This window comes from Phragmites australis, chromosome 3 (assembly GCF_958298935.1).
Source record: "Phragmites australis chromosome 3, lpPhrAust1.1, whole genome shotgun sequence".
Taxonomy (NCBI): Eukaryota; Viridiplantae; Streptophyta; class Magnoliopsida; order Poales; family Poaceae; genus Phragmites; species Phragmites australis.
In genome coordinates this window covers 41577570-41585408 of record NC_084923.1, presented here as the reverse complement: position 1 = coordinate 41585408, position 7839 = coordinate 41577570, and the positions used below count along the sequence as shown (strand labels likewise).

The 7839-nt window shown below is 49.9% G+C and overlaps 1 protein-coding gene across 1 annotated transcript; it reads right to left on the bottom strand.

Annotated features, from left to right (window-relative positions):
* Nucleotides 1–2252: 2252 nt before the first annotated feature.
* Nucleotides 2253–4789, bottom strand: LOC133913129 (DELLA protein DWARF8). Its single transcript, XM_062356190.1, has one exon. It carries the CDS (start codon nt 4525–4527, stop codon nt 2665–2667), a length of 1863 nt encoding a protein of 620 aa, XP_062212174.1. The 5' UTR covers nt 4528–4789; the 3' UTR covers nt 2253–2664.
* Nucleotides 4790–7839: the final 3050 nt, after the last annotated feature.

Genomic DNA, 7839 nt, shown 5'->3' with positions numbered 1-7839 from the left:
ACGAGCCGGATCGGCGGGTGGGGGCCCCCGTCCCGTCCCCCGCCGAGGCATGGCCATCTCGTATTTTTCTGCCACTTTTCGTTTTCTTTACCCTGCGGCGGGCCCTCGCTGTCCCCAGCGCAAGCAGGAGAGGAGCCAGAGACCCAGAGCTCGAGCTTACTGGGTGACTGGGATGGGGGAGGGAGAGATAGAGAGAGGTACAGGCTGACGGGTGGGCCCCGCCACCACGGTGCCTTCCATCATCTCCTGACATGAGCCACCTGATCCCGATTGGACAGCTGTTGCTGCCGCCAGCCTCCCCCTTCCCCCTCTCTCTCTCCTCCAACTTCTACTGCCTCGCACCCGATTGGCCGGCGTCCCTGCCGCGCCTTACCGCAGGGTTAAAAGAAGGAGAGCGATCAAGAACGGGGTTAAAATTTTAAGCCCTAGGTTTTATCACTAGCCACTCTGTTAACCACGCATCGTCCAGGAAATTTTGTGGTTAAAAGCGCCGCGGAGATTCCACAATCCACAGGCCGTGCTCGTTTTACTGCCAGATGCAGATTAGTACTGTAAAAGAGGGTCACGGGAGACGTGAAATGATCCTCTGCTCCCGCTCCCAGGCTCCCAGCGAACAATTACCGCGCCGCGCGGTTAACTTTTGAAAGCGGGAGGGGAAGGCCGGCCACGCTGGTGTGTGCGCCCCATAGGGGAGGACGACCTCAACAGAAGTGGCAATGTGCCGTACTGTACCTGCAGTGCCCTCTCAGGTTGCCGCTGCTGCCCCCTCTCTGCGCCAATCCCAGCACGACAGGCCGTAAAAGTTCTTGTACCCATCCGGCGATTAACGGCGGTGGTTACGCCGGGTTAGTACAGCACACCACCACCGTGTACAGGAATAGCTCCCTCCGTAACCTGGTTGTTTTCCCGTCTTCTCCATTGGTGATTCTTCTTTCTCTCGTCAAAGCTAGGAACTCACACAGTCATGGTCGGGCCCCTTCTCTCTCACTGTTTTTATATAAAGGTTCCGGCCTCAGAAATTTAAATAAGGTTCTGGCCTCACAAATTTAAATAAGGTTCTGGCCTCTGAGCAGATGCACTGGCCTATCTGATTTCTCTTTTGATCAATGTGGTAGACTAGTTAATTTTAAGGCGCACTGATTGCATAGCTGATAACCATTCAATATTGCACAGGAATGGTCAGTTTGGTTGCGATGCAGCTCCCATGTGAACGCTCGTGTTCATTTTTAGATCGGAAACAGCCAACAGCGTCTCTAATCGACGTTTTAAATCTATTTTCTATATCTTCATATAGTCTCTTTAAAAGATTATTTTCTCCATTTCTTTACATGCTTCAAGCGACTATCTAAATCTCGCTTTCTAAATTTCACTCTTCTATATTTTATTAGTATCTTATAAATAAAAAATATTTGCAAAGCTAAATTTTGTATATGTTTGAATTTTATTTCAATTCAAATTAAATTAAAAGAATAATATCACATTAAATAATAAAAATACATCATTATAAAGGAACTCACTTTTCAGCATATAACCTAAGTTTGTATACAATTTTAAAAATTAGTCTATCACATAAGAAAAATAATAGTGAATTTTTTCAGATTTTTTTAAATAATTGAGACCATAACAATTATTAGGAGTTATAAAAGTATTATTTTTAGAGAATTTTAGTTTAAAATTTACACATGTTTTTTCGTAAATCCAATTAAAATGAGTTGCATATGAATTATGAAACTCGTGTAAAAAATTCGTAGAGTTTTTAGAACAACATAAAACTACTGTTTTGATTTGGTCCATAATCATCGTTTATAGTGTTATAAGGAGCTCTCTCCAGTTCGCTGGATGTGGCGAGCTAGGCGAAGCCGATAGCGAGCTACTAAAAATACCGAGTGCTATAGCGAGCGGGTAGGAGCCCTTCTTTGGCCCAAATCACCAAATTTGGCTTTACCGAGGCGCTTGGTGCTCTAAGAGGACGACTGCACAGGAGAAGGGATGCAATGAAGGTAGCTTAACGAGATGTTTTCGAAAGTAGCAGCCGCAGGACGCATCCATGGGTACCTCCCCGAGATTGGAAAAGTTTAAACATGATGGGCAAAACAGAATCTTAACTAGTCTTGTGAATACAAGCAAAGCCTCGTTGACTGATGGATTCACAAGCAAAGCCACAGTTTGTCAAGCAACACATGAGCTGCATACATGAGGCTATAGAACACTGCAGCATTGTGTTCATAGAGCAACAGAATGAATACACGGGCTAGCATTGTGATCATGCGAGAATTGAAGCATTCTAACAGATGAACAAAGCTCAGTTTTGGATGAGATGCCTTGTATACAAAATTCTCATTCGAGCTAAAGAAATCAGGTTCGTCCTTATTGGATATGAGCGATTGGAGGAATTACACATAATAGTAATAGACATTTAAACATAACAATAGGCTACGATAGTTCACGGATTAAGGAAGGGGGATGAGATTGATCGGAAACAAGAACGAACAGGCCGGTCCGGTCGGAGTTCAGTGTCCATCTCATCACGCCGGCGAGAACCGTGGCCCGGACGCTCACTGCAATTCAGAGTTCCTTGACATCTAGCTTTAACTGTGCCGGCGAGCTGGGGAGGGTGTGCCAATGCTCGGGACGTGCGTCTTCATCAGCGTCCGAAACTACCGATCACGCCGCGGCGACGCGCCATGCCGAGGTGGCGATGAGCGGGCGCGTATGCCACCCAAGGGTGAGGCACCCGTCCTTCTCCTCCACCCTGTACCCGTCGCCGCCGGCGAAGAGCGCCAGCAGCGTGCTCGCCTGCTTGTAGGCATTGGACCCCAGGTGCACGGGCTCGAACCCGGCGCAGCCGAGTCGGTTGCGCCATTGCCCCAGCGTCTCGTGGCGCTCCGTGCGCTCCGCGCCCTCGCACGCCACGACGTTACAGATCTGCCGGCCGAGGTACACCTCGGACATGACCTGGTCAGTGCCACCGGCCGCCCCCGGCGAGGCAGCATCGGATTGGCCGGAGCCGGCGCCCTCGAGAGAATCGAACATGGTGGAGTAGTAGTGCAGTGACTCTGTGAAGCGGTCCAGGAATGAGCCGGAGTTGTGGTTGGCCTCCTGCTCGACCACGGTCACGATCCTTGGCCGCACGGCGCGCACCGTGCCCAGGACCTTCTCCAGGGCGCCGGGCTGCGCGAGCAGCCGGTGCAGATCGAACACTGAGTTGACGGCGATCACCTCGGGTTCGTCATCCGCGTCCTCGCCGTCGGGCTGCAGCATGAACGGCTCCAGGTCTGCCAGTGTGGCAGCAACGAGGCCCCGGTACTGGAAGTCGACGCGGATGGTGTGAGCGAACTGGGCAAGCTTCCAACCCACTTGCTGCAGGGCATCGGTCTCGTCTGGCTGCGGCGGGCCAACGCCAGTGAGGCGGAACGAAGGGGGGCCACCAGGGCGGAGGGCGAGGGCCTGGAGAAGAGCCGGCCACTGCATCCCCTGCTTGATGCCGAAGTCGACGACGTGGACGCGGCGGCAGCCGGCGAACGCCTCGAGGATGGCCTGGTTCGCGGTGAAGTGGGCAAACTTGAGGTAGGGGCAGGACTCGTAGAAGTGGGCGTGGAGGAGGTCGGCGAAGGCGGCGTCGATGAGGGAGCTGTCGGGGGCCGGGCGGAAGCGATACACGCGGCGAGCAAGGGCCTCGCCAAAGTAGGCGGCTACCTTGCGCATGGCGCCGCCCTGGGACGAGGCCAGCATGGGGATCTGCTTCACCAGCGCCTCCGCGGCTGAGAAGTTCTCCTGCTGCACGGCCTCCGCGCACGCCAGCAGCGCGTGCACGAGCCGGATCCCGGCCTCCTGCGTGTCCACTACCACCACCGGCACCGCAGGCGCGTTGGCCGCCGCTGACGCTTGCGTCGCCGGCGGAGCAGCCTCGACCACTGAGCTTCTGGCGCCACCGCCGCCGAGAGATGAAGAGGAGGAGGAGGAGGAGGACGTGCTGCCGCCGCCAGTTCGCATCCGCTTGGGTTCCCGGGCCGAGTCAGTGGACGGGTCGGCCGGCGCCGACACAGGCGAGGGGATCGGCTTCAGGGCGTAAGTGCTGCTAGACGAGTCGACGGCGGGCGGAAGATCAAAGTACCTGCCGCCACCCGTGGCGGTGGACGAGGTGGAGGCCAGCCGCGGAGCCGGGGGCGCGGGCGGGAGAGGGGGCGGGGGCGCGTTGAGCTCGGACAGCATACTTTCAACCCAGGACGACAGGTCGGAGGGGTTGTAGTGCACGGTGTCCGTGGCCAGGTGCGACACGAACCCGTCGTCCACGGCGGCGTTGGCGGCGCTTACGCCGCCCATCCCCATGGCCATCTCGAGCTGCTCCAGCTTCTGCGCGACGTCCGCCATATCCGACGACCGCACCTTGTACCCGAGCGCGGCCAGCAGCTCGTCCACCTCCTCCTCCTGCTCCCCCGCCGCCGCTGCCGCCGCCGCCATCATCTTATCCTTGGAGGAACCCATCTCGCCGCCGCTCCCGCCGGCGTCTTGGTATTCGCGCTTCATGATCTCGGAGCTACAGCCTAGATACCTAGCTAATAATTGCTTGCGCGCCGCGGTTTCGGTTTTGGGATAGGTTGGGATTTGGATCCAGGGTTGGGAAGTGGGGGTGGTGGAAGGGAAGGGCAGGGCAGGGCAGGGAACGGAAGGGGAGAGGGAGGAAACGAAGCTGGGGGCGAGAGGTGGGAAAGAGAGCAACTACTAGTAGCGGCAGGGCCGCAGGGAGGAGGGCGAGAAGGCATCAGCCATCAGGTGACCAGAGAGGAAGGCATCTGTCTATAGCCTCTCTCTGCAGGTGGGACCAAGCAGCTCTCTCTCCCCAACACGCGCACAGCGTTGGATCGATGGACGGATTCGTCGCGGCCATCCTTTTCACCAGACAAACTTCATCATCCAGTTAGAAATCCTCCGCCCACCACCCCAAAGATCGCCACATATTTTTTTTAAAGAAAGATCGCCACACTTAAAAAGGGTGATGAGAAGTGGGGAGCTACGTCCACGGCTCACTTCTTCATCTTGGAAGCCAATGGCGAGCCGAATTCTTTTCCAGCCTGTGGCCAAAACCCTGTGGCCCAGCCTGTGGCAACCAAATTCATGCAGTATCCTTTGATTTTTTTTTCCCCTTTCATTTTGCAAACAGCTAGGCTACAATATCGCAGCCTTGGACTTCTAAAGAAAATAGGAACATGACATCAGAGTTAAACTTTTGGAGAAATGTGAAAAATTTATTCCTAAATGAACTTTTCGGTCATTACTAGAATTCATATGATCTTGTAGAAAGAAAAAAAAACATATGAAAACAATCAGCTCAAAATAAGGCCTTGCTAAAGGATAGTAGGAGAAACGATTGGGCATGTTCGGTTTGCAATCCAAGGATCACTAAAAAAACAATGATGCCTAATTCTATTGGGTGTTCTTTTCTAATGTGTCTAGGGCGTAATGCCACAACTGAATCAATTTTTGTCCTTGCTTTTTCGGTCACAATTGCCTTTGTTGGATGTAATAGCAAAGATTGCATATACCGAAATGTTTTCCCCAAGTTACACTATTATCATTAGTCATATAATTGGAGTGTATTTGACCTAAGAGAAAGTTTACACGTTTTAGTTGTGGCTAGGAACCAGAATTTGGTCGAACCCAAAGAAAAGGAGTTGAAATAAACTTTGCCATACTTTAGCTACCAGCAAAATAAGTCGTAGAATTTGTGATCAGCGTAAGGGCTTTGCACATCACATGTTTGTGACGTAGTTTTGCTTGAGAATTAAGCTGTTGATGCTAACTTTGTTAAACTATTGTACACTATATAGTTCTTTTATGGTACAATACTAGATGTGCTACATAGTGGTTCAAATTGCAAATTGCATTCCATCATTTTTAAATTATTTGCATTTTACGCTTTAGTTTTATATGGTCCGCACTAAGAGTTATACAATTACGCACATGTCCATAACAAACTAACAAGTACCCCACTATTAGGATTTGAAAAGGTCTTTCAAAGTATAAATTAACCAATAATTTCTCTTATAATATATTAGCAGTTGCTATAAAACCTATTCTGATCAAAACTTACAAATGTATTGATATATCTTTTATACACTAAACATGCATATAATTTGACTAATTGTGGGTCAAAATCAGTTCGTAGCCACAACCTCTTATAAAAATATGAATATATTGATATACTTTTATACACTAAATATGCGCATAATTTTACTAATTGTGAGTCAAAATCAGTTCCTAGCCACAACCTCTTATAAAATATGAATATATGAATATATCTTTTATACACTAAATATGCGCATAATATGACTAATTGTGGGTCAAAATTCATTAAGTTAGATATTGTAATCCTAATACGCTCTATAGTTTGAAACAAATGAAGCAGTGTTGTTTGATGGGGAAAACGCTATCTGATTCTAGAGTAGATGTAGTTTTGAAATGAATGTTGTCAAACTTGGAATACACTGTTTACTAACACATCATAAATATTAAATATGTAAAGACGACGTTGACGGATTTGTTAAGGAAAACAAATTCAAATATTTATATTTCTAGTCAAATATATAAAAATAGTAATAAATGCTCCTTTGAGAAGAGCAATTGAGTATTGTTGTGTCGAAACAAAATTACATATACTCGGATCAATTTAGTTAAGCCATCTATTTCGTGTTAGCGGTTACATTACACAAATGCACTTCATCGGTTCATCCACAGGCCGAAGGAATTTCAACTCATCCATGCATTAAAATAAGTGTTTTGAGCAACTCCCTGGATTAAATTACTGAAACATGACGGTGGCTCTGGGCTCAAAAAGATAGAGGTTTCTGTAGTATTTGCCGAAAGCCACAGGGAGGCAAACATGACTGCCTGGTACAGAGGCGGCTCAGGGATGGGCAGGTCGTTGGACCCGGCCTCCACTTATTTTTGTTTATTCCGTGGAATCCATTGCTTCTGCTGCGTACAGTTAAGTGGCAACCCAATCACAGGCGGGCTGAGCTGCCGTGGGCCACCGATGGTCGCCGGCGAGCCCACCACACGCTCTGCGATTCGCGCGACGGGATCCGGGTTAGCCGGTCCGGTCCTCGATGAGCCACAGGTTCACGAGACGCCAACCCTTATCGCGAGCGAGCGGGCTCCTGCCACGTGACAGGCAGCGCCATGTGCTGCTCCCTGGGAGATCACTGTGAAGCCCGAGTCTCTGTGGACCAGAGCCACTGGGGCGCTAGGCCCCGGGGGAGATCGGTCCACGGTGCACCACGCGGTCGCGCGGGAATTTTTACCGTATACAACCAACAGCCGAGCTGGGTTGGTGAACTCGGCTCTGAGGTGGTGCGCCTTGTGCGTACGTGACTGTACGAGAGGAGTCAGAATTGCTACGCCTACCCGTCTAAATGGAGCCAGATGTGACGCACCACACGAACAAGTTGTGAGGGTTCGTTCATTCATGCATTGATCCATGTCTTGGGGATGCAGCAGGCAAAGTCGTCCCTCCTTTTGGAGAGATCAAGCCGTACCGGATCAATGAAGTGTGAGGTTCTTGCATCCAAATATAAGCCTAGTACGTACATGGCTGGGAGAATCACAACCGGGAAGAAATTGATACTGTACCATAGTGATGGACTTCAGACCATCTCCAATTTATAAATGGAGTTGGGGAAGTGCCACTCCCTCGCGTCTCTTTTTAGTTAGACTATTGAGAATAAATCATTAGAAACGCTGCTCCTTGTTATGCCAATCAAGTTGAGAGAGTTGGACGTGTCCATCTTTGACAATTAGGAACTTATTTATGTAGAAAACGTATACTAGAAACTTATCTCA